This window comes from Podarcis muralis, chromosome Z (genome assembly GCF_964188315.1).
Source record: "Podarcis muralis chromosome Z, rPodMur119.hap1.1, whole genome shotgun sequence".
Classification (NCBI taxonomy): domain Eukaryota; kingdom Metazoa; phylum Chordata; class Lepidosauria; order Squamata; family Lacertidae; genus Podarcis; species Podarcis muralis.
Window position 1 is genome coordinate 36,499,526 of NC_135673.1, and position 25,880 is coordinate 36,525,405.

The following is a 25,880-nucleotide window of genomic DNA, read 5'->3' on the forward strand; positions in this document are numbered from 1 at the left end:
CTCACTTTTAAATTAGGATTGGGGGTTATGCATATTATTAATTTGCGCTGATGTTCGTTCTTTTTTTGTCTCTTTTATGTTTGCTTACTTTTAGGGGTGGGGGGAGAAATTAAATTCAGTTAGCATTTTCAGGTGTGCTTATTCAATTCACAACTTCAAAAACAAGCCATCCTTCAAAATTTTAATTTTTCTAAATTTTGGGATGCAATTCTTTGGTTGAGTGATGTGTACAAGAATGCATATGCTAGGATGAAGTGTGCATATGAATGCATATATTAGTGAAAATAACAAACAAACATGCTTTATAGTTGGGGAACTGTCTTTGCAAAAAAAAAAAAAGTTTATATTAGGAAAAATTTCCGTGCAAAATTGGGTATACAGTGGTAGCTCTGGATGCGAACGGGATCCATTCCGGAGTCCTGTTTGCATCCTAAGCAGAACGCAACCTATGTCTGCATGTCTGTGCGGGTCACGATTTGCCACTTCTGCACAGGTATGTGATGTCATTTTGAGTGTCTGCGCATGCGTGAGCGGCGAAACCCGGAAATAACCCATTCCGTTACTTCCAGATCACCACGGAACGCAACCCGAAAACACTCAACCTGAAGTGTCTTTAACCCGAGGTATGACTGTATTGGGAGAATTGGGCACTATAATGCTGATGAATTTTCAAGGGGGCTTTTTTTAAAATGCAAATTTGTGTGGGAATGTGGGTAAATGAATTTAAGACTGGAAAACTTTAAACTGAAAGAAGCCAAAATGACAGATTTGCCTAACCCTATTTACACTATAGCTTTCCTTTACATAAATGTTTTACATTTTTGTTCTTCTTGTTTTCCCATATCTTGACATGCTTTCTAGAGCAGTAGGATTAATTTCACCTGGCCACAGCCATCACCACTGCTTTGGCAAGGCTCATTATCATTTGGCAGGTGCAGTTCCCTTCACCCTACAAATTTAGTCATGTCATACCATCTTCTCCTGCAAACACTGAGGGCAAATAGTTCCATCATTTGTGTTGCAACTGTCTGCTCTGTCTATAAAGCATGCCTAGCCATGGCCTGCTGTCTCTTTTGCCAATATGAAGTTTCCAAGGAACAATTTATTCCCACACAGTCTTAGACAATATACACCTTTTGCATCTATGTTCTCTGATTTATTTCTATAGCTGCTACTTTAGACTATTTTTGTCCTTTCCATTTTATTACCAACACATGCCTCTCACCCTTGATTATCTTTTACACCTCCCTGTTTATTTGCAGATTTCTCTCCCTTCCCAGCTCACACTATATTTGCTGCTAAGTGGCATGCATAACCCTAGAAGCATCCATCAATATCTCTCTCTGGGGGAAAAAAAATCCATTTACTCTATCTGTCCTTTTCCTGCCTTGACTCATCTCATTTGATTTCCATAAGCACCACTGCTCTTTATCTAAAATCCCCTTGCCCCTGATCCTAAAAGGCATTGTGCTGATTTTCATCCCAGTTGGCAAAAAAAATTACATTTGCCATGCGTTTCTGGGAGTAAAACTATTGCACCTTTAATATCATTAGAAGCAAATTCAAAGTCATGATTTTAAGCAAGGATATATCAATGAAAAATATGTTCCTTTTCAATTTACATTGCATTTGGATTACTTGATTTTAGATACACGTGTATATGTAAACTGCAGTCATCTACACTGGGCAGGGTGAGGAAGAGGCTGCTCAGTGGTAGAGCACATGATTTTCATGCAGAAGGTCCCAGGTTCAATTCCAGCATCTCCAGCTAAAGCATCCCAGGCAACTCTGATGGAGATCTCTGCCACAGGTGTGGGGAACTCTACCCCTTCAGATGCTGCTGAAATACAACTCCCATCATCCCAGACAATTTACCAAGCTTGCTTGGGGCTGATTGGAGTTGTCATTCAGCAACACATAGAAGGCTAAAGTTTCCCACCCCAGTTCTGCAAGTAGACAATACTGGGCAGCTTAGAGCTATGGTCTGATGCACTCACACTTTATACCATGGGTGCCCTTTGTGGGATCATGTGCGGCGCTTTGGACCCCAGGGAACTTACCAGTTGTATGGGCTGGCCTGCCTCTCAATGTTATTCTTTGTAGGTTCACGACCAGCCTCAGTTAAGTCAAATTACACTGCTGGCAGGTGGAGCCAGTCACATAAATAGGGGGTGAAGCTGGCAGCAGCCAGGCAGTCGGCTCAGGAGTTTCACCCAACCAACCATCCCTTTGTTTAATGTTTCTTGTTTGCACATTAACCTTTTTCTTCCTGTTTAGTGGGGGATGCTACGTTCTTTTGACTGGTTGCTCTTGAACTGGGAAGAAATTTTCCTGCATTGGCAGGCTTTGCCTTCCCCGTAGCAATTCGTCACAACTTTGGCAGTTTAAGGCCTTGGGTGGAATCCTTCAGTATTTTCTTTGCTAAATGGGGGGGTTGAATTGATGACTCACTCCTCCCCTGCGGCGGCAATTCCAGCATCCTCTCTTAAAGGGGTTGTAATATAGGTTTCGTCAGGGACGCGGGTGGCGCTGTGGGTAAAAGTCTCAGCGCCTAGGGCTTGCCGATCGAAAGGTCGGCGGTTCGAATCCCCGCAGCGGGGTGCGCTCCCGTTGCTCGGTCCCAGCGCCTGCCAACCTAGCAGTTCGAAAGCACTCCCGGGTGCAAGTAGATAAATAGGGACCGCTTACTAGCGGGAAGGTAAATGGCGTTTCCGTGTGCGGCTCTGGCTCGCCAGATGCAGCTTGTCACGCTGGCCACGTGACCTGGAAGTGTCTCCGGACAGCACTGGCCCCCGGCCTCTTGAGTGAGATGGGCACACAACCCTAGAGTCTGTCAAGACTGGCCCGTACGGGCAGGGGTACCTTTACCTTTTAATATAGGTTTCACTGGCCATACACTGAAAGGTTGTCAGTGAACCAGCCTGCGTGTGGGGATATGGGGTGGGCTGCCTGCATACACATGTGTCTTGCAGGGCACCTCCATATCCCATTTACCTTGAGGAGCCCCAATTCTCCCAGTTGGGGGGCTGGGAAGGATACACGCCCAATGCCTAAGCCAAGGTCTTCCTACATTTGAAAGTTTAATAAAGTGGTGGCCAAATTTTAATTCCATAACACGCTGTCATGAGTCTTTATTCCTTTCAGGTGGTCCCTGGGGGCTGGGACAGTCGCTGCCTGGTCACGCAAAAGATAGTTTCATATAGTTATACAGTGAAAATTAGGGATTAGTGCATATTTTCCTCAAAAGGTGAGAAAGGCAAGGTTCTTTATCTTCACAAGATTATGGCCTTAGATCACTACTTTTATTAATTCCCCCCCACCCCAGGTTACCTTTAAGAGGGAAAAACCCTCCCAAGGTGGCTTAAATAATATAATGCAATATGACTGCTATTAAAGTAACTGCAAATAAATGAATATAAACTACCAATGCATATCGTCTCCCTACAATAAATAAATAGGTATCCACCAAACGACGTTAGAAATATTAACTTAGGAGAATGCCGGTGAAAACAAATGAGCCTTTAAGGTTCTCCTGGATGCCTGTAAAGATGGGGGCTCAACAGTTCTCATCTGTTTCCAGTAAGATTGAGCCACTGGGGAAAAGTCCCCCTCCTGCTGCTCAGTAACCTAAATGGGCACTAGTGCTGTGACAATATCTGCCCATCAGTTTCTGAAAAGTTTTCTCATATGAAAGCAGCTTCCTTTATCTGCTCCATTTGCAGAGCACTGAATTATTTAGAATGTCACTGGAATTTCAGTGGGTACCAGGATTTGAGTTTTCCATATCCTTGTGTAGTGGCCAAGGGTAGTTTGGGTGTGTGTTACTTTGCAGCACAAGTTTCCAACAACCTGCAGCCTCTCCAGCTGCCTCTACTTCCTGATATGAAAAAAATGTTCCATGCAACCTAATGATATCTTCCCCTATGCTGGGTTGTGGAATCACTTGTCAATCACCTGACATGTCAGTGACATCAGGCAATGCTGCTCCTTGAAGCTCTTGACTGCCAGGATTTCAGAGATCAGGGTGAGGTTGTTTGAAAGTTCAGTGCTTCTCTTTAAACCTTTGCTAGTGAGTGGAGAGTTGAATCATGCTGGCAGCAGGGATATGCTTTGTAAGGAACATGCTGGCAAAGCAGACCTTACTTGGATCAAAATTTAGCTAAGCATGACAAAGACCCTGAACCTTACTGATGAGAATTTCACTGAAAGTTTCTCTTCCTTTTGATAATTATGGGATGATATTTGTTTTCCCAGTAATTGAAGGAGAATGGTTTAAAACTGCAGGATAAGTTTTTGGTCCAGTACATTTGGCACAAAAGAAGGACCTTTATTTAAGCATATTTATGCTTTATTTAAGCATATTTATGCTTTATTTGGGCTCCCCCCCCAAAAAAGGTCGACAAATCCTGGCAACCTGGGGGGGGGGGACTGGGCGGATCTTTGCACCCCAATGCCGCATATCCTTAAGGACCTTAAGGCACGGGGAAATAGGTGAAGGGTTGAAAAAGGACAGCATCTTATGCTCTGGCTTCTGGCAGTTATAACTGAGGTCTGAGAAATCCTGGAGTGGAGTTTGGCTTAGTGCATATTAACTTCTTTTCTTTCCATTCTTAAACTGTTCTTAACCTGAGGTACCACTTTAGCTAATGGCAGGGCCGTCTTACCCATAGGCGCTAGGGGTGCGGGGCACCCGGGCACTGGGCTCTCGGGGGTGCCAGACTGAGAGTTTGGGGCTGAGATTTGAAGTCTGGGGATTGGGGACAGCCGCCGCTGGGTGGAGCAGAGCCCATTGGAGCGCCGCAACTCTTCTGCTGTGGGTGAGTGAGGCGCTGAGGCAGCCGGCCTGCTCCGCTCTTCTGTGCGCATCGGATTGGCAGGCCATCGAGAGGCCTGCCCAGCGCATGCTGCTCACACAAGGCACCCTGCTTCGCTCAGCCGCCGTCACCTTGGACTCGACTGTTGTTGTGTTGGGCTCTGCTTGCTCCCCCCCCCCCATGCCCGGCCTTGCTCTGCTGCCTTTGCTGCCTCTGGATCCTCTGTCGTTGCTGAGGCAGCTGGCCAGGCCATCTCTGCTGTGCGTGCCTTGCTGGCCCACCCTAAAAAGGGTCAACAACTTTGGGCTCCCCCCCCCAAAAAAAGGTTGACAAATCCTGGCAACCTGGGGGGGGGACTGGGCGGATCTTTGCACCCTGATGCCGCATATGCTTAAGATGGCCCTGGCTAATGGGGTCTCCTGCTGCCACCACGCAGCCGCCACACAATTTCTGTTCTCATCCTGGAGCAAAGTTCTTAACCCAAGGTACTACTTACAGGTTAGCAGATTCTGTAACCTGAGATACCACTGTATAGCACTAATGTTGCCTTGCCCGGAATACTTTTCAATGGCTATAATTAATTTCTGCCAACAGTTTTAATGGCATGATATTTCCTCCTATTTCCAGATCTATTGTCCATCCATGTTCCAAAATATTGAACAAGTTCCATGCTTGTTAACAGACTGCCAACCCAGTAGAAGACGGCTTTTGAAATGTGGGCAGTCTCAAAATCAGTTCATGACATAATATGGGAGGATACTCTTCAAGGAAGGAATGAAGGAAAGAGACAAAATGCAGCACAACTTGGATCTCAACCTATATCACTCACCTGCACCACTCATTAAATGCTCAAGTTGATGGTTTTTCTTTTTAGTATTATTTTTAACAGTAGCAGCTTTTGTACACTGTCCTGGGTGAAATCTACACACATATAAAAAGCATTCCGAAAACTTTTTTTTTTTAAAAAGCAAAAAAAGTATTTTTTAAAAAAATACATTGAATTTTCCATAAGGCTCACCCTTGCCATCTTGTGCCACATTGCATATTGCACTTAAAACATACATAAAATGTTTTATTTGCAGCTGTATAACTGAGTCTCTGGACACTGGTGGAAAAAAGTTTGAGGAAAAAATATTTATCTTTCACTTATATAGATTCTCCTCCATCCACTTATGTGAATAAAAGCATCTACACAGACACATGCGCGCTCACATGTGCACACACACACACACACAAAATCTGGATCAGGACGATTAAATTGACCTTCAATTATTCCAATCTAAGTAAACATTCCAGTTCTGGAGCATGGCACAATCAATTATTTCAAAGTACTCTTTCGGAAAAAGTGATCATTGCTTTATGTGTGAATGCTTTCTCTGTACAAATAGATTATTGCAAGGACAAATGAAGGTGCTGACAGGAAGGATAAGGTAGGCAGGGATTCAGAGACAGTCAGATAAATGTAGAACTGGAGGAGGAGGATAGACATTTGAATAAGAAGGGGGAAGGAAAGCAAAGATGGACTTGAAAATAAGCAGGTGGTGAGAGCAATATGGCAAAAAATGTACAAAAAAAATCTGGCATTTACAACTTTATTTTCTAAGTGATACATGCTGGCTTGCAGTTTGGCTATTCAAACACAATGCCAAGAATATTTCTGAGAAGACAACTTGCTCCATTAAGTAGTTGACAAATTTTCAAGACTTCTGTTCCACTTCTTACAGCTGTACTGTAGAAGTCATTTACTTTATAGTAATCAGTCTGAGCTTAGCTGATTAAGCTTTTCCAGTGCTTTACCGACAGGGCAATCTGTAAGGAACATTAACACCAGTTTTTATCCCAGGAGACCAATCAACTTGCAACAGGATTGGTCAAGTACATTTTGGGTTTGTGTGACTCAAACCTCATTCCGTTCCATTTGAACGTGCAATGTTCCATCCTTTATACATCCCCTCAAGTATTTTCTAAGTTGTCCCCATGGCTTGCAAGACCTGGAGCAGAAGCTCTTGGGTGCCTTTGTTTTATGGAGCAGAATAAAAATAGGTGTGACAATTGAGTAGGGGTATCTGGACCCCTGGAGTTGCCCATCTGCCCGGGCTAGCATGGCCAATGATGGGAAGTGCATTCCCCAAACACCTAGGTGGCTGCCTCTGCAAAAAGTGGATGGTTAAGAGCAACCACTCCATTTTAATTGTGGTGTCCAAGAAAACTCACAAGAGATACTTAAGGAATGGATCTGAGGTGCCCAATTGCCTCAGAGACAATGCCTAGCTTTCTTCCTTCCATCACAGCTCAGTTTCTGCCAAGGAAATCCTCCCCACTCCCAGCAGAGCAACGTGCCCCCCCCCAATTAGTTAAGCCTGTCTGCTGCTCTGAGCCAAGGAAGAGGGGGTCTGCAAGACTTCTGAAAGGAGAATCTCAATGGGAGGACGTCCCACTTGGATGTCTTTCCTCCCACTCACTGTCCTCATGAGAGTCACCAGGGAGGAAATGACAATAATACTATAACTGCCTTTCTTTCATGGTGGAACTCAAATTGGTGTACAGGGGCTTTCCTAGACATTATCCCACACAGTCACTTACCATACTTAGACCCGCCAAGCTTTCACAAGCTACCTGTGGCCTTCACCCCATGCTGTGGGATTCCCCTTTCTCCCTGTAACATAAATCAGCTCTCTGAAGACTGAGGGACATTAGGTTACATCTACATAATTTCATGCCTCCCACAGTTCTGAAAGAGCATTTTGCCCCATGGTAATTTGTATTGGACAAGATTAAATTGCATAGCCACTCTGAGATCGTGCTACTAGTCTCACGGGTCCTTGGGAAATAATAGCTGATGCCCTGGGGGTGGTGGAGAAAGAAAATAAGGAAGAAATTGTTATTAGCTTCAGAGGAAGAAGTATTTATCGTGCGGCACTACGGGAAATCTATAACAAGCGGAGGTTGACCCTTATATATCATGCTAAAAGAAAAGAAGCAGACAACTATTTTCCCCCCACTTCCTCCCTATATGAAGCTATTTCTTTGTCATCACCTTTATTATTGTGAAGATCCATTTTTCTCCCTCTTACGTCTAGGACTGAAGGGATGTGTGGAATGGGGACAGACTTCTCTTTCAAAGAAGGGAATGTTTTTCATGTCCTTGGGTTTTCAAGAATGTCTGATTGCAAGCAGACATTGAAGGAAAGCCCAGGGCTGGGCCAATACTTTCTGCTGCCAGAGGCAAAGGACAAGACGGGACCTCCCAGATTCCATGAAGAGAATCCAAGAGGTCTGGCAACAACCCAGCAACCCCCCCCCCCATTTTAAAGGGCATAGGATGTCAATCAAATCAACCAAAGGCCTGGTTAAAAAGAAATGTTTTTGCCTGGAACCTAAAGGTCTATAACGAAGGCAACAGCTGAACTTCCCTGAGGAGACCATTCCGCAGATAGGGAACCACAGCAGAGAAGGCCCATTCTCCTGTCACCTTCTGGACCTTTCAAGGAGGCACATGAAGAAGGGCCTCAGAAGAAGATCTCAGGGTCCTGGTAGGTTCATATAGAAAGAGGCAGTCATTGAAGTATTGTTGTCCTGAGTCATTTAAGGCTTTATAGGTCAAAACCAGCACTCTGAATTGGGCCTGGAAACTAACTGGTAACTGGTGCAGTGGGAACAGGATCGGTGTAATGTGGTCAAACTCTCTTGCTCCAGTGAGCAACCTAGCCACCGAGTTCTGCATTAGCTGAATGAAATAAGCTTTATGGAAAAAGTCACCTATTCACAAAACCATGAGGAATATTTGAGCTGAAATTATTAATTCTAGCTTGTAGTGGCCCACTTTTGAACCATGGTTTGCAATACCCTGGGTTGTATTAATGCCACAGGTTCTCACAGTGCATAAATGCAGCGAATTTTGTACCATACTTTAATCATTCAGTTGCCCAGCTCAGGCGTTTCCTCTCACGAGGTTCCATTTTGCATGTGGTGGGGAAACAAAACACACTCACCGCTCCTTCCCACTGCATCATGTTCTTGATTGCTCATCCCTACATGGGGGACTTCATGTCTGAAGTGGAGAGCTGCTTTTTACTTAGGTTCCCATATGATATAGAAGCCTATGTTAAGGGACTAGGGGCAGATAAGTTTGTCAATTTCTGTTTCTCCTCCTCTCTCATTTTTCCAGTTCTGAGTTCAGTTCCGAACATTACCCCAGTTTTTATGATGATTTTTTTTAAGAGTCACTATGAAAATTTGCCATCATTTTAGTGATAATTTCTCCCAATACAGTTTCTTTTTGTATGCAGTTTTGGCTGCTATACACACATTTTTTTATTGGATTTTGCTGCATCAGGTCAGTAGCCAATCTAGTCCAGTTCTCACAGTGGACTGATTAGAATCACATGAGTGAGAATGCCTGAGTAGATCTGGATCTCTATAGGATCAGGTCACCAGATAGTACAAGGATATAATATTTTCTTCTCCTTGGTAAAACACATCCAAGCCTCTGCTGTCATCTGATGAATACATCTGATAATTTATGGTGGAGTAAGGGTCAGAGAGCATCAAAAATTGAACTCAAGCAGAATACAGCTTGCACTTGAATACACAATGCCAACAGCCAAGGGGTGAGCTTTCCATTAATCGCATTGCCAATGACTTCAGCCCTGACCCATCCTGTAAATGTGGAAAGTAAATAAGCTTGTTGTGTGTGTTTCTTCCAAGGTCTCTGAAGAATAAATCTCAATCATTGAGGAGGTGCATTTATAGGTGGCTAATTTGTATTGTTATTCATCCACTTGCAACACCCAAGATTTTGAAAGTGGTGTGTGTTGCTAACACCCATGCCTATTTATTCCTGAAAGGATCTCAGAGTAACTTCCTTTGCATCTCCCATTCACAGTTATTTTGTGTGAAATTGGTCAAAATAATCAGTCAGTTGCAAACTATCCAAAAACTGAATATTTTGTTATGATGCATAACATAATTAGTTGGCTTCATGTAGGGATAGGGAGAGATTAGATTGTGTTGACATGTTAATGAAAAACTACATACTTTTTACTTATCGGACCAATATACAAACCAACACAGAGATATCCTTTGAAATTTGCACTTCTCCAAATGTTGCAGGCAAGTCAGTTCTCCACATGCAGAGAGACAAGGAGGGGTATCTGCCCCCCAATCAACAACAATTAATAAAAATACATAGCAAACTGAGGTTCTGCCCCTCCCCTAACAAAAGCCTTGCCCCCCCCCAAAGAAATCCTGGATCCGCCTATGGTTCTCCAGTTAACCAGTTTGCACAAAAATGCACTTACTAGATAAAGTGTGCATACAATGCATAATATTTCGTGGCATGGCCCATGACTAGCAGTTCCCTAATAATACAACCATCTGTCATATTATTAACCAGGTTAATCTGGTCTTTGATTCAGTCACTTTGGGTGTTTAGGTACAGGAAGGGAACAGTTACCCTACATGTGCCCATTCAACCACTTTGATTGGTGGAATTGGCAATAGCCACATGATACCCATTCTGCAGCTGAAAGAACTCAACCATTTTGTGTGGCAGCACCTGCACTTTGGAACTCCCTGCCTACTGAGATCAAGCAGGTGCCTTCATTGTATTCTTTCCATTGCTTGCTAAAAAACATTCGTGTCTTGACAAGCTTAGGAAGTTGAGGTAATATTAATCTGTTTTATTATTTTAACTTTTATGTGTTTTAAAGTAGGGTTGTGGACTTTCCTCGATTTCCTTGTTTTATTTTTCTGTAAACTATTTGAGGTTTTGTTTTGTTTTACAATCAAGCAGTGCATAAATTTTATGAAACAATAAATAAATAAAAATAAATTATGTTTCAGCCAGGTGATCCCTGTCTGGGTTATGAGCTGGCCATGATACTTAATTTCTGGGCTCTGGGGGTGGAATAGGCCCTGCTTTTGAGGGTAAACTGCTTCATCATCCTGAAGCTATGGGGTCTTGGGGGGGTGGTAGGGCAGCATAGGCCTTCCTAATCACTTTCTTGGTGTGGCCTGGGAATGGGAGTCAGGCTGGACAGCCATGCTGCCACTTCCAGTGTAGTGTAGTGGTTAAGAGCGGTAGTCTCGTAATCTGGGGAACCGGGTTCGCATCTCCGCTCCTCCACATGCAGCTGCTGGGTGACCTTGGGCCAGTCACACTTCTTTGAAGTCTCTCAGCCCCACTCACCTCACAGACTGTTTGTTGTGAAGGAGGAAGGGAAAGGAGAATGTTAGCCGCTTTGAGACTCCTTCAGGTAGTGATAAAGCGGGATATCAAATCTAAACTCTTCTCTTCTTCTTCTTCCTGCAGGCAGGGCTTAGCACCTTAGCAGCTGCAGTTTCTTTCAGGTTGAGGTTTCTTCCTATATCAATACAGTGGTACCTCAGGTTATATACGCTTCAGGTTACATACGCTTCAGGTTACAGACTGCGCTAACCCAGAAATAGTGCTTCAGGTTAAGAACTTTGCTTCAGGATGAGAACAGAAATTGTGCTCTGGTGGCGCAGCAGCAGCAGGAGGAGGCCCCATTAGCTAAAGGGGTGCTTCAGGTTAAGAACAGTTTCAGGTTAAGTACAGACCTCCGGAACGAATTAAGTACTTAACGCAAGGTACCACTGTAGTGTTTTCCTTCTGCAGGCAATTTTATGGGTTTAATCTTGAACAAAGAGACCCTACCTCAGTCCAGCCTTTGCGTCTATTTCTTTATTCTGATCAGCAGATACAAATAAGAAGATGATAAGCATGTGTCGTCAGATGAAGACTATTGGACTGAGAGAGTGAAGAGACCCAGGTACAAATCCACACCCAGAAATGAAATTCCCTGGGTGACCTGAACATCTCAGCCTAATCTACACCTGTGATCATAAAATGTGGGAAAAGCTGGAGAACCATGAGTGTTGCCTTGAGCTTCTTGGAACCAAACTCAGTTCTGCCACTTGATGGCATCAGGCCAATTCAGGCCCAATTGCTATGCCAGCTCTGATGCTCTGTAATAATCTGGTACTGCCTAACCAGGGTTGAATTGTCTTGTTAGGATGCCCAGTGAGAAACTTAGGAACAGATTTTTTAAATTATAATTTTAATCTTGTTTGAGGAACCTCTGGCCCTGCAGATGTTGCTGACCTGCAACTTCCATTACCCCTGATCATTGATCATGCTTGCTGGGGATGGTGGAAATTGTAGTTTGACAACATCTTGAGGGCCAAAGGATCCCAACACCTGGTTTATAGTTTTTCCTGTCCTTATTTTTTTTGAGAATGGGATGGAAATGCCATTGATGAGGGGCAGAGGGAAATATGAGGAGAGAGGCTACCCCCTTGGTTGCCATTTGTCCTGTATTATGGAAAGGGAATAAAATAAACCAGTTTTTAAAGTCCCTATTTTATTATTGCCAAAGGATAAGAAAAAAAAAGAGGTTAAGATAGTCTGAAAATGTGATGGGGGAAGAGTGAGAGGAAATAGAGAAGGTCATAAAAAAGGATTGCCTCATTGCCTCATAAATAATAGAAATATAAATGTCATGTGAACTTTATTTTACAGCATGGGCTGCCTACTAAAAAAAAAATAGAAGCAAAGGAAGACTCTTGTGAGGAGAAGGGCTACCTATTCTGTGTCACTGAAGATAGTCATTCATGCTCAGTGGCATTCCAGTCCTTCTGACATCAGCTTTCTATTGGCCAAGCACACCAGGTTCCATGTGTTTGTCATTTTCAAACAGAATTGACAAGATAAGGGATTGCTACACTCAGATCAGACTGTTCTTTCTGTCTCTGATAAATCCTCAGTCTAATCCATACTGGGTTTAAGATCCTCGAGATAAACTCATCCTCAAAACTGCAAACGTAAATGGAACTCTGTCAACAGCTTCAAGTTCATACATTAAAGAATGACTTCTTTCTCTCTGGGTTGCTATCCATTTTGACTTTTGGGGTAATTGCTAGTATAGGGCCCCATTGCTTGCTTTGAAATCACATGCACACCAATTTGGACTCCCTTTATACAGCTGATGTCCAGCACTTTTCACATCAGTAACAGCAGTGGGGGAAATGAAAGAAATCTGCTTTGTTTCTCCTTTGTATCCTGCTACAGCTGATGAACCTGTCTATTCCAGCCCTTGTCACTTCCACATACAGTATTTTGACCTGTAATTCCATTCCAGTTCCATGCTAATCTGCATTTTTGAAATCCATTCAAAATATTATTTACACGTGCATTATGAAAACAGGGATATGGTGTAAGTATAGGGGTGCAAGCTGCCAAGAGCTGCATCACAACATCCAGAGAAGCATGAAATCCAGTAAATAGCTGGATCAAATTCCTCAAGCATCCCTGGAAACACAGAGCTTTTGATGTCTAAGCTATTGTGGGCTGAGCTCTTCAGCAAAGTGGTGGCTGTCAATCCCACACCGACACCTTCCCTAAAATAGCAGGGAAAACAAAACAAAAAAAACATACATTGCAGGCTTTGCTCTGCAGTTTTGCACTAAAAACAATGACAAAGAGAAGTCTTGGAAAAGGGTGCATATTGTATTGTTACTATTGCTACTAGGTTAGTAGAAGTGGCGTCTCCTAACAACTCGTGACACACTTTACAAAGTTCCCAGTATTATTTGGGGGACGCCATGCAGTGAAAGTTGCAACATAGTGGTTTAAATGTATAGTGCAGATATGTCCTTAATATGTGATATGTGAACTGAACAAAGTTCTCCTCCATTCCCACTGAAAACGGTGTCATAGAAATTTGAAATGGAGAGGTCTGCCAGTAGTGATGATGGTTAAATGGAATCACCACGGACAGGGTCAATGTGCCATTGAAAGCCAGTTGCTGAATGGATCAGTGTGGAAGGGTTTCTCAAAGGCATCTGGGTGGCCCCTGTAGAAGCAGGACACTGGAGTTTGGACAGATTAAGCACAATGCTTTTTATGTCCTTTGAAAGATAAGCAAAGGAATGCAAACTGAGGGAGCTGGCAGACCTATGACTGTAAGCCCCGTTCAGGCCTAATAAGCACAGGACGCCTTTGCCTGGCAACACCCATAGATTGCAGCAAAATACTGGGCAAGGTTTTGCCCAGTATCTTCCACCTATGAGGGGAAAGCCTATATAAGGCTGCTTTTTTCTGGATCTCATAGCCTTTTTGCTTTAAGAGCTTCCCGCCCGCCTGCCCACCCTCAGGTTAGAGCCTTCACTGAGCAATTTTGGGTCATTGGTTGACATGGCTGTAAAGGATTTTTTTCCCTATCAACCTGATTGGCACTTGGTTGGGGGTTTCTTCTGCCTTCCCCTCATTGAAATTATAGCTTTCCTTTGTTAGGCGGAAGAACATAGTTTTCATGAGGGTGGAAATAGCACTTGATAGGATCAGCATAGTATAGGGGGCTCCCCATAAGGGGCCTGAGAGGAGCATTGACCACAGCAACCCCAAGCGTGTCTTCGGTATCTGCCTGGTGTGAATCTGCACCCTGGTCTCCCAGTGAGACCTCGCTTGCTTGGCTTGCACCACGGCAAAGTTCCACACTGGCTGACTCCCATCATGCAGGTTTGTAGGCCAAACATAGGATGCTGCATCAAACAGTGAAATTTAATTTAGTGCCAGTCTTCATTTGTGAAGTTTTGTGAACATCAAAGAACTGTTTCTTGAATCTTCCCCTATGATATGAAAGTTTGGCACATCTAAAATATTTGCTGCTTTGATTTTCACCTATGGCTGTTATGACCACTACTACCAAACCAAATTTGATGCTATCAAGATATAATCATACATTATTAAGAGTGTACAAAAGGACTGACTCATTTAAAATGAGAATGTTCAACCTACTCTAGGTTTTTTGATCTTCCCCAGTTTCCTCACCTTTTAATTCAAACATGCAACTAATGACTACCCAAGAAGTGATGTATGGGAATGGTCTCAGCGGGTCATCAAAAAAAGGGTTGACTTTTCTCAAAGCCTTATAGTAAAGTGTTCAGCTATTACATTCTCCCACCTATGTGCAGGCTAATTAGATTAAAGGTAGAAGATCAATCATGCAGTACTGTCTTGCTAAGATTAATTACTCTGCCCCTCTGCAAATTAATTATTAGCATACCACTTTGAAGATGGGAAAAATCAGTAGAGTTATGGAAGAACTCACAAGTGGACATCAACATGGGTGCATATGCACACACACAACACACACACAATATATATATTTCTATAACCCAGTGACAGAGTCTACATCTTGGTTAAAATATACTGTTTCTTGAGCATTAAATGATGTAGAACTTCAGTGTCATTTTTTTCAAAAAAGTTGAGTACTTTGAGTACATTATTATTATCCTTAAAATCGTAAACATTTGATGCAGCTTTATTTCTCCATCTGAACTTAAAAGGGGCAAGAACATATATCTTTATTGGTGAGCTATGGCTCATTTTTTGTTTATTTTATGGCTATGTTATGGTTTTGTACACACAGTTTTATTATTCTATACTGAAAAATGTTAATTAAAATTTAGATAGATAGATGATAGATAGATAGATAGATAGATAGATAGATAGATGATAGAGAATTATCCCTGGCACACACACTTTTTCAAGTCTGAGCCACCATTTTATATTGCATACTTTGTCATTTTCGTTTTCATATCAAAGTCTTTTTTGACAAGGGATAAGATTTCGTTTATCTGGTTGACAGAAATCACAAACTCTACTAAATTGTTAATCCCATTGCTCTGCTCCAATCATTATTTGGACAGAACTATGAAAAGCAGTGATTTTGAAATCACAGTTTAGGGAAGCTAACAAGCCTTAAGAACAAGGAAGCCCAGAAGTCTCTGAACTACTCCACAAAGGGCAAATTTAGGTAAACTGCCAGACCAAATGATTAAAAGCTCAAGGAGTTTTCCTTTATAAACACTGTGTAAACTCCCCAAATGCCATATGACTGACATAAGCCCCATCTACAACCTGGCCAGAGTAATTTAATCTATGATAACATTCCAAAACTAGCTACAAACCCTATACCTTGGAACTTCATGTCTATTGACACCAACTACACTCCTGCTTGGTAGAAGTTTAAGACTCCTTCCTGGTAGAAGCACATGTAAAACACATTTCTTTTTAGTATATTGTTGACTTTAATGATATTTTGAATCATTAAATGCTTGTTTTTAACAGCATTTTATTGATAGCTTTTGTGTTTTATTTTTTTATAAACTGTTTGAAGGTTTTATTATAATCAATCAGCAAAGAAATTTTGTTCAATAAAATAAATGAAAGAACTCCGTACAGAATGCATACAGAACTAACACTTGTCCAAGTCTCTTTTTTAAAAAAAGTAAAAGTTAAATGTCTGATAACTCACATGAACTCTTTTTTTCTATGTACTGCACTTTTAAAGTTCAGTTAATTCTTTCTCATTCATTCACACCAACACCCTAGAAAGTTAGCTGTGTTATTCTTCTAGTTGCTAGTTAAATTTAACTTGCTGGATATAGTCCAATTTTGCCAGCTGTCAGTGCAAATTAGGAGTGGCTACAGTTTGATGATTTGCATGTATACAGTCTCAGGTTCAATTATCCACATTCAAGTTCAGTTCACTCAAGCATTCAGTTGAAAAAAAGTATATCTGCCACAAAACAGCTCTATGATTCTAGTTCTTGTTTCTATGGAAAACATTTCATATATCATACTCATCTGATGAGGGTGTATTGTGAACATCCTGAACATTTTTTTGTGTGAGAGTAGAATCACTAAAGAGCTACATCACAGTAAAGAATCCCAGACATGGTTGAAAACTACCAACATCAGAGGACACGACATCAATTGCATACGTCAAAGCACAGCTATTGAAGTCGAAATCACATTAGTTGGGATATACATCTCCACACTGCAGAACACTAATTATTCTTGGTATTGGATTTCAACTTGAGCTGTCAGATAATTAGTCATCTAAGAAAAATAGGTGAGTCCAACCTCCTTGCAAACTTCTCACATCCGAAGACACATCTATCACCACATCAACCCTGAGGTAGTGATGTGTGCCACTACTTATCAAAGTATATATCATTAGGATCAAACTGACATTGCAGCTGTTTCAAATGGGACAAATACCCCTCCCTAAGTTGGGGGGAAGAATCAGAAAAGGCATCCCAAATGGCAACAACTGATCCAATCTCGGTTTAAGCTGAGAACACAGCCCTTTTCTGGATTGACCATTATGTTTTAAGTAAATGTGAGGGGGTTACAAGATATCTCAGTTACCATCCAACCTGTGCACTTTTCTGAAGTGGTACTCCTGTACTCATGGAGACTTCCTGCATACTTTAGAACTTGTTGTGAAACATGAGCACTGGAGGCTTCCCTCCAATGTGTGGCTGGAACTAACATGTTTGTTGCTGCTGTCTCTTCTCATGAGTTTTTCCTCCCTTAATGATTGATTGATTGATTGATTGATTGATTATTTATCTGCAGATTTATAAAACATTTCCCAACCAAAAGGTACCAAAGCAGCATGCAATTAAAAAAAATCAAATATAAAAGATAACAGGCCCAAAACCAAAGAAATAAAACCAATTCTATAACTGTAGAGTTATTATTCCATAATAGTACATGAACATTAATAATAAAAATAAAACTACAAACTTACAATTTGCTTTGCTGGATCAATGCCAGCCTGGATATATCTCTCTGAAATTATACAACAACCTAAAAAAAATCACCCCGTAAATAGTAGCATGCCCTTTAAGAAGCAAACAGCAAGTGTGATTTAATTTCATTATTAATTTCTGCCTCAGCTGCATTTTTCATCTTTTTGCAAACTCTTTATAGGCCCTTCAATTGCCCAGTCATATGAAAAGCCTGTCTTTGTATTTTACCCAAACAATGAAACATACACTGAAATTAAAAAAGAAGCACTCAAAGACAGATACTGCTCCGTGTTTACTATTCGGCACTTATTAGCTTAGACCCCACAGGTCTTCTGGTCCTGATTTCTATCCTGCTTTTCCACATAGGGCCTTCCTCCAAGAGCTGGGTTACTGCATCCTAAATACCGCCAGTTTGGTCTGTATGGGTTCATCATCTGAATCTCAAAATGCAGCTCAGAAAATATTACTACAAGGCCCTTCAGCCATGGACAAAATGATGACCTTTGTCCTTTCAGGTGCAACAGAACAAATACTATTTGAATCAGAATAAATTGTCACTATACACTGGATGCTCATTTTGGACCCATGAATTCCCTAGAGTGACAAATGCCCATGATGCAACAGACTTACTGGACTCTGGATCGGAATTGCCATCTCCCTCTGTCCGACTGTTGGGTGATGTCTGCTCATAGTACTCCTCTTGCGGGAAACCAAGTGGCAGAGGATGTGCTGTGCTAGCGGTGCTGCTGGGCTCATGGTCTCCTAGCCCACTGTCACTGCAGCTTTCCTGAGAACCATCCGGCAGGTGAAATGTGACTCGGCGCTGCGACTGCAGAGGAGAAAAGAAAACCATATTGTTCCAGCAGTGTTCCCAGGTTGTTGTTGACTATAACCAACTGATGAAATGTGTTCTGCCCTGGTACCTATCAGGATGAACAGATCTGCCAATTTTGTTTTCTCTCCATTTCTCTTCCCACCCCCCAGTTCTCCACATTTCTACATCAGTTTTTTGGAAGTTATTTATATATATTTAAACAGTCCTCATGGAAATTCATCAGCAGTTATCCTAATGTACACACACATGTGTACACAATTTTTCCTAATATGCATACCTTGCAGAGCAATTTTCCGTAATACAAGACATTTCACATGTTATTTTTATTATTATATTCACATTACATTTTATTCATACTTTACCCTAGCATATTCATTTTTGTATACATTACATGGCTAAAGAACTGCATTGTCCATAAGGCAATACAGCCCTCAGGCTGAAAAGAAAGGTTCTACATCCCTGTCAAAGATGATACTATACAAAACAACTGTATTTTATAAGAAAGAGTAAAATTCACTTTAATATATTCACTCTGACACTCTCATGTATTGGTTGTGTGTACTATTCTGATACTCTCTCTAACATCTATATTTCATATTTTTCATAGAGAAAGAAAAAGGATATTTGGAAGAGATAGAACAGAATAACGGGAAGTACCAATGCTTCCATCCATCCATCAATCTAACCAACCAACTTTACTCCTTATATTTATGTTCTTTAGGGTGCAGGAAATCGCACATTACTTTGAACGTGACATTCAGAACAATACAAAGGATGTAAACATCCCCTTTTTTTAAATAAACCAACTGAAGGCTTTTGCGCTCACAAGATAATGCACATCAAATTACAGTCAGATTATTTTTAAACATCTAACATAAAACTGATATTTAAGATCTTAGGGAGTTCAGAAGCTTAGAGATGAGTAAGAATGACAGTACTTAATGTCTGTTTCTCCCAACAACCTACAAATGATTTATTCCCCTTTTAACTTTTCTTTATTCTACCACATTTCTTCCCGGCTATCAATATTTAATAACAATGAGTGATTTATCTTAAACAAACAAAGCACCCTACTCTCCAATTAAGAATATATTTTTAATTGATAAGTAGTAGTCTTGTTTGACTGTTACTGTTCCCATGTTGCTCTAGTCTAGGGGTCAGCAACCTTTTTCAGCCATGGGCCGGTCCACCTTACCTCAGACCATGTGGTGGACCGGACTATATTTTGGGAGAAAAAAATGAACAAATTCCAATGCCCCACAAATAACCCAGAGATGCATTTTAAATAAAAGCATACATTCTACTCATGGAAAAACACCAGGCAGGCCCCACAAATAACCCAGAGATACATTTTAAATAAAAGGACACATTCTAGTCATGTAAAAACATGCTGATTCCCAGACCGGCCGCAGGCCAGATTGAGAAGGCGATTGGGCCGCATCCGGCCCATGGGCCTTAGGCTCCCTACCCCTGCTCTAATCCTTATGAAAACTTACCAGCATTTTAGGGCAAATTTCTCTTTATATACACATTTTTGTATGCAATTTTGCCTGATATACTCATTTTTGCAAGCAGTTCCTCCCAATATAAGGCATATATAATATGCATGCCATTTTCACAGCTAAATACATTGTATGCTCACTTTCGCTTAATATGCACAGTTTGGGGCACATCATTTGGTTGGAGAACTGCACCCTAAAATTTAGAGAAATGTAAATGGCAAAGGATGGCTGTGTTTTTGTTTGCATATTGTTTCAGAAAGTGCAAGTTATGCACTCAGTAACATTAAAACTGAATCAAAATTATCCATTATTCCTAAACCCTGCTCCCCACTCCCATGTAGAGTACAATTGTGCCTGAAAAGAGCTTGCGTTTTCAACCAATTTCTCCATCTGAAAAATTATCTAAATGCTGAAGTGCTACAATAGAAGTATGGTATAGGTAACAAGAAACTCTAAAATTCTGTCACCTTTCCTAAAGGGTGAAATGTTCTATGACATATTTCATACTGTTATAATTTGTTTCCTGCAATAAAGGGAAATTATTTTTGCTCCCAAGGTTGCTGAAAGTGTAAATGCAATTTTTCTAAGGAATGTCAGGTGTCAAATAAGGTCATGCCATCAACCAGGGACATTTCCTGAGCAGTCATATTGAAGCAAAGAATTTTTTGAAGAGCAGAGGTTCTTGAAAAATGTCACTGGACAGGGTTCTGGTAGATCAGGGATGGGGACACTGTGAAATTCCCCATGTTTTTGGTCTACAACTCCAGTCAGTCCCATCTAGCATGGCCAGTGCTAAGGGATGGTTGGAGCTGGACTCTAACACCCTCTGGATGCCACATGCTTCTCATCCCTTTGCTAGATTATGGCCTAGGTTATGGGGTGTTGCTTGGGGTGAGGTAGCTGTTAGAAATGAGGGAGAGACCTTCACTGAAAACATCTCCACCCAAATTATTCACTCACAAACGCTCAAACAAATATTGGCCAAATTCTCTATCTACCCAAATTCTAGTCAATGTCCCTGTAGTAAAACCATCACACCATGCCTATATTTATTTTAAAACTCAGAATATGCATTGCCCAACACATATTGTCATGCATTCTGTTCAGTAGGCAATATCCCTGGTGGTTTTAGGTTGAAATCTCTCATATTTAATGAAGAGTTATCTTTTGTTCTTTTTAAAATAACGGGTGAGCATATTGCACAATCCACCAATTGCTGGATTGATGGGACAATTTACTGGTTTGGTTAGATGTGAAAAGCTTAGTAAGACTTTAGACCTGTATTCTGACAAAAAAAGCACCACCCGCTTAAGTAACTGTCCAAAAAGTTGGAGAAGAGCTGTGGCTCAATGGTGACTCATCTGCTTTACCTGCCAAATGTCCCACGTTCAATTTTTGGTATCTCTGGGTAAGACTGGGAGCGACCCTTGTCTGAAGCACCTCTAAGAGCTACTGCCAGTAAGTGTAGACAGTATTAAACTAGATGGACCAATGGTTTCCCTTAGCAGCTTGCTATATTCACATATGGTTTGACTCAATTAATCATATGCACCATCGGGGGAAATCCAAAGCCCTGGCCTGCAGCTTACTGGTTTTATGGAGTGCCATGGAGTGGAAAGTGAGCACAAGGGTGACTCTTTTCTATACCAGCTCCCAGGTTGATCTGGCAAGGAGGCCCAGATTGCTATCAGGTGACAGCTCAGGGTCAAGCAGAACCTCTGAGCTCAGTTCTGACCCCTCCCTCCCGAAAAACCCAATTTAAGCGGTGTCCTCTGGCTACCATCAATGGGAATTCCACTGCCAGCTGTTTGGATGTGCACATTGAAATGTTGCTCACTGGTAAGACTCCCCCACTGGAAATGGAATTCCCCCACCAGGAAAAGCCAGCAGATCTTGGTGGAGGGACGATACTGTTCAAACTGGGGAAGGGATTGCACATGACAGACCATTATGGGGAAGGGCAGGTAAGAAATTGTATAAATAAATAAATAATGCATGCACACAGCATGTGGTAATCAAATTAAGAAAAATGGGGAGGACTAGCCCACAATCCGTGTTATTTTGCTTCTATCTATACACGCTCCCTTTGGAAAACAAACAGGAAAACAGCTGGAGTCTGAGGATATTTTGCAATCTTATAAATTCAAATTGAAATGCCTGAAGGAAGAACTTTCAAAAATAAATGTGACAGAAGCTAACTCCCTGCTATTGGCAAAATTGTATTCGCATGTCTTGCTTGCGATTGCTGTAACGATGTCTGCAGGAATTCAGAAAATCACAGCTCATCTACTTCTCAGGGGAGGAGTAAAGAACACTTTCCCCCCTCCTTTTGTATAATAATAATAATAATAATAATAATAATAATAATAATAATAATTTATTATTTGTACCCTGCCCATCTGGCTGGATTTCCCCAGCCACTCTGGGTGGCTTCCAACAAAGATTAAAAATACATTAAAATGTCACACATTAAAAACTTCAGATGTCTTCTAAATGTCAGGTAGTTGTATGTGCCTGTAAAACGATTGTCAAGGTAATAATGACAAGATATAAAATGTTCCTAATTCTCTCCCCCCACACCATGAATGCTTTCAAGTAGGTGGTTATAGGTCAAATCTTAAGTGGTCATAAATTCATCATCTTTTTGTGTCCCAGAAGAATTCAATCATACCTTATGAATGTGTGGCACAGAAAGATGAAGGGGTGTGGGTGGGTGGGTGGGTGGGTGTGGGTGTTCATCTCTAGGGTTATGGAAGAATTAAATTCTCTTTTAGGCATGATAGAACATGGTAGCCAATTGGGGATGAAGTTCAGTGGGCAACTGAGAGAAGTAAGGAATACTTAGGACATTCTACTTCTTGCCTACCCAAGGGGTCGCCCATCTGTTTTGGAAGAAAAATAGTTGCCATGCTGCAGTGGGCATGGGTGCAGATAAATGGCCATGCCCACTGCAGCAGGATAACAGAACAGAACAGAAGACAAGCAAGCAAGCAATGTGGCAGTTGGGTAGAACAGGCGAGCTGTTGAGCTGCTTCAGAGGGTGGTTTGGGCAACTGGTCTCTGATGCACACACAGTTAAACATATCTAGAATGGTGTTTAAGGAAGTGGGAGGTGCTTCAGAGAGCAGTTGAGCATACAGTTTTCTGAAGTGCCCTGCCTTCATCATATTTTGCTAGAATTGTATTTAAGGAGGGTGCGAAGTGATTTAGATGAGTGATTTAGGTGAGTTGATGAGTGGGGCAAGCAGGGGTGGTAGGTCCTACTGCAATAATAGATTATTATATTACCAGCAGTAATGGCAAGCTCTGCCCATGGCACAGTTCAGGAAGCATTTGTTTTTTCTGAGCTTTATCTAATAATTATCTGATTAACCTCAAAGTCTTATGCAGGTTTATTCCAAGGAAGCTGTGGAAGGGAACCAAATCTAGGGAGAATGACCCTGTACTTTCCAGTCTCCAGATCCCAATCTACCTCATCCAACAGAAGCCTCTTCCCCGTCTGATTGCTTTCCTTTCTGCTACTCCCTTGGTTTTTCCATTCCACTCGTTAATGTGAGGGCAGAAGGAAGGCAATCAGATAGCTGGGAAGGGAGATTGGAGGCTTTTGTGTTGGATATATGTGGAGAAGAGGGTATGGTGTATGCTATGTTAATGGGAGGACAGCAACAATCATCCACCCACCCACTACAAATGAGAAAGAACTCATGGAATTTTCTGATCCAGTTCAGGACTTGTAAAGACAATACACACACAATCAAAATATTTAGTAAAGGCCAAGAGTCCTCTTGGCAGAGACCTCCCCCGCTCCCAGTACAGCTCTTTCATAACAACCTGCTATGAAAAGCAACCAAGCGGTTGCCATCCCTGGAAAACTAGCACAATTAACCTCAAGAATTCCTTGACACAAAATATTTTGATGGCCAGTAGCTTTCCTTCTGGGCTTTTTATCACTTGAAGAAAATGGGGAGTGTAGCAATGATTAATACAACAATTCAACAATATAGATACCATTTATGGTACCAGCTGTGCTCTCAGTCCAAAATCAGAACAACGTGAAGAGCCAACAGAGAAACCTCATCTTACAGTTGCATCTAAAGATGCCCTATTCACCTGAGGATAGACTGTCAGAGTCACTGAACATCAAGAACTGCCCTCTTCCAGTTTTCTCAGTGTTTTTGGTACTTAGCACATCTGAAAGGCAAGCCACTAGCAATCACATCACTTTCTACACCTCCTTCCCCTTTTGCTGCCAAATCTCATCTTCCCTGGGAAACTATACACCAGGGGAGGGGGTAGTAACAAGTTAAACCCATGAGACTCTAGAACAGCTTTCCAAATGACAAGTTAAGAGCAGCCATATCTGATCCATCATTCCCAGTGGATTCCTTCTCTCCAGCATCATTAAGCTCTCCATCATCATCATTATATGGATGTGTGGATCTAGTTAGATCAACTTTATGTTCACTACAGTGGATAATAAGATTGGTAAGGGCAGCGTTCCCCCAACTGTTGGATAGAAGTGGAATTACATTTGACCTTAAAACTGAAGGTACCTTTTTATTTATTTTTATTTTACTTTATTTTGGAAATGATACTCCACTCTTCCACTGAAATAGGACACACAAGGTACTTTTTGAGTACATATGCAAAAGGAATAACGACCCATCTTCAGAGGATCCTGCCCTCCTGACTGGAACAGTTCTTACTATTCAGTGGGCAGCCTAGTATCAGTGCTCAACATCTTCTGGTACTTCTCACTGTTGCTAGCATTGCTGGCACTTCTTGTTATCTACTCTGGGCCCAGTCATTTTAATTGGTAATTGTGTATAAACAATATAAGTTTAATATGTGTAAAAATATACAGTAATGTAAAAATTTGTTTGACTGAAGTAAAAACTTACGTTAAGATTTTCATTTGCAAAACAGATAAGTTTGTATTAATTGAGAGGTTTCACTGACTTAAGTTTGCTAGGCTACCTGATTACTCATTGCAAAAAAACTCAAGCTACAGATATCACACAGCAGGAAGCTGAAACTTGAGAAGTCAGGGTGTGCTTCCTCAGCAATTGCCCTTAGAATTAGCAGAAGGTAGAAGGTAAGCTCCACAAAGATGAACAAGATCAACATCAAAAACACTAAGATTATGGCCACTGGTCCCATAACCTCCTGGCAAATAGAAGGGGAAGAAATGGAGGCAGTGAGAGATTTAACTTTCTTGGGCTCCATGATCACTGCAGATGGTGACAGCAGCCACGAAATTAAAAGATGCCTGCTTCTTGGGAGAAAAGCGATGACAAATCTAGACAGCATCTTAAAAAGCATAGACATCACCTTGCCGACGAAGTTAATTTAAAGTTTAGTTAAAGCTTTTTAAAGTTAGTTAAAGCTATGGTTTTCCCTGTAGTGATGTATGGAAGTGAGAACTGGACCATAAAGAAGGCTGATCGCCGAAGAATTGATGCTTTTGAATTATGGTGCTGGAGGAGACCCTTGAGAGTCCCATAGACTGCAAGAAGATCAAACCTATCCATTCTTAAGGAAATCAGCCCTGAGTGCTCACTGGAAGGACAGATCCTGAAGCTGAGGCTCCAATACTTTGGCCACCTCATGAGAAGAGAAGACTCCCTGGAAAAGACCCTGATGTTGGGAAAGATGGAGGGCACAAGGAGAAGGGGACGACAGAGGATGAGATGGTTGGACAGTGTTCTCGAAGCTACTAACATGAGCTTGACCAAAATGCGGGAGGCAGTGGAAGACAGGAGTGCCTGGCGTGCTCTGGTCCATGGGGTGACGAAGAGTCAGATATGACTAAACGACTAAGCAACAACAAAGATTTACAAAAAGAAAAGCACACACCAATAAATAAATATTAGAAAAGGCCTAGATTAGATGTGGATGCATAATTTAAAAAAAAAAATATATCAAGACTCTTTGCACTCTGCTCTCATTTTCTTCCCACCCAGAGCAGTCCTGCCCTCTGCATCTGCCTCAGAGCTGGCATATCACATGCCTCCTTCTCCACCTCTTCTCTCGTTTCCAGCAGCTGGTATGAACTGTCCAAGGGAGGAGGCGGTGAAGAGGCACGAGGATGCCCCCTCGCAG

The 25,880-nt window shown here is 41.7% G+C and overlaps 1 protein-coding gene across 2 annotated transcripts in view; it reads right to left on the reverse strand.

The window, feature by feature from the left end:
* PCDH11X (protocadherin 11 X-linked) overlaps positions 1-25,880 on the reverse strand; it is a 738,698-nt gene that overhangs the window by 160,766 nt on the left and 552,052 nt on the right. For both annotated transcript variants that reach the window (XM_077922718.1, XM_077922719.1), the window contains one exon: positions 18,072-18,270. In XM_077922718.1, coding sequence (XP_077778844.1) covers positions 18,072-18,270 — 199 coding nt within the window. The remainder of the gene's footprint in view (positions 1-18,071; positions 18,271-25,880) is intronic.